Source organism: Propithecus coquereli, unplaced genomic scaffold (genome assembly GCF_000956105.1).
Source record: "Propithecus coquereli isolate 6110/MARCELLA unplaced genomic scaffold, Pcoq_1.0 Scaffold16, whole genome shotgun sequence".
In the NCBI taxonomy this organism is placed as follows: domain Eukaryota; kingdom Metazoa; phylum Chordata; class Mammalia; order Primates; family Indriidae; genus Propithecus; species Propithecus coquereli.
In genome coordinates this window covers 10,779,034-10,780,650 of record NW_012140524.1, presented here as the reverse complement: position 1 = coordinate 10,780,650, position 1,617 = coordinate 10,779,034, and the positions used below count along the sequence as shown (strand labels likewise).

Genomic DNA, 1,617 nt, shown 5'->3' with positions numbered 1-1,617 from the left:
TAAAGCTGCGTATTTAATTACAGGTTGGTGAAGGATAAATATAATGCTAGGTTCCCTGTGTGTCTTAGTTGAGTGGTTCTCAAATGTTTTTGCATGTTAAAGTCATCTAGGAGGCTTTTAAATATCTCCATGCCCTGGCTGTATCCCGCATTAGTTAAATCAGAATTTCTAGGGGTAGTATCTAAGACTCTATAATTTTTTCACAGGTCCTCAGAAAATCATGTCAACAAGAATGAGGTGCACAGAGTTGTTGGGGCATATAGTCAGAAAGGGTTTAAGAAAGGGTTTCAGGTGACAAAGAAGTTCCCATGGGAGAAGCAGAATCCAATAGAGAGAACAGAGGGGCCTCACAGAGGAGAGCCAGGAAGAAGGACTTCCAGCCTAGAAGATACCTTTCAAAAGAAGCCTGGGACTTTAACCTAGTTTCAGAGTTTTAAGAATACTCAGAATCTTAAAAATCAAAATCAGTCCTTGCTAGCTTCATTGGGTGTTTGTCCGGAGTGGTGTTCAGTCAGTTAGAAGTGAAGACAAGGGTTTCAAAGGGGCAACTTAGGGTCCAGGAGTCCAGTGATGAATCTAATTCTATCTGAGTCACGACACCGTAACTGTTAAAGAAAAAATTATTCAGTAATACTTGTTAAAGCTTTATAAGGCCAACTTTATTCAGAATCACCGTGATAGGTATAGGCACCGTGGCAGTAGGATTTTACATTGGGAGAAAAGAAATTAGGCTCTACTCCAAATATAGTATGGGCAAGTGGGAATTTATAGCCACAGAGCAGGGTGGGGGTTCATGGATGGAAAATTACTCATAGAATGAGAAGTGTGGGGGGATTCTGGCTAAATCAACCTAATAGCATTCTTGCTGAAGACATGCTATGGTAATCAGACATTGCCTGGGTGATGGTGGAGGATAAGGAACCTGATCAAATATCTAGGGTGATCAAATATCGAGGATGGGATGTTCTTGCTAAGCTGACCTAGCAGGCTCTTGCCTGGATTTTACAAGGAAATGCACAGATAGTCCTATAAGAAGGTTCAGGAGCTTGACTAAAGTTTGGTCAAATGAAGAATCTTTGTCAGTAGACATGAACTTTATGATGCTTAACTTCTTTTTATGCTGTTTAGAATCTTTATCAGTAGACATGAATTTTATGATACTTAAACTTTTTCTTTTTATGCTATTTTGTTTTAAACAGGCTAATAGCTCGCCAGCTTGCTAAAATTCATGCTATCCATGCGCATAATGGCTGGATCCCCAAATCTAATCTATGGCTAAAGATGGGAAAATATTTCTCTCTCATTCCCACAGGATTTGCAGATGAAGACATTAATAACAGGTAAAATTTATGTTTTACATTGCTTTGCTTTATAATAGGGTTTCAAAGGTAAACAAAGTTTGTGTGTAAAATTGGGTTTCGTTTATCTCTTTACATTAAAGTAAAATAAGCATTGATTTTTTGACTCCCAGATAACTCTGCAGAAATAACTACCTCTATCTCCATCAGTGCCCCTGTCCCAACAAAAACCCTGCAACAGCAAGGGGGGTGGAAGTAGGGGAGAAAGAAACGAATATAGAACATTTCTTTGGAAATAATTGTAATATAAAGATCACTA

At 38.5% G+C, this 1,617-nt stretch overlaps 1 protein-coding gene across 1 annotated transcript in view; it reads left to right on the top strand.

The window, feature by feature from the left end:
• ETNK1 (ethanolamine kinase 1) overlaps window positions 1–1,617 on the top strand; it is a 95,380-nt gene that overhangs the window by 41,561 nt on the left and 52,202 nt on the right. The window contains 1 exon segment of the mRNA XM_012640973.1: window positions 1,200–1,340. Within this exon segment, the coding sequence (XP_012496427.1) occupies window positions 1,200–1,340 (141 nt within the window).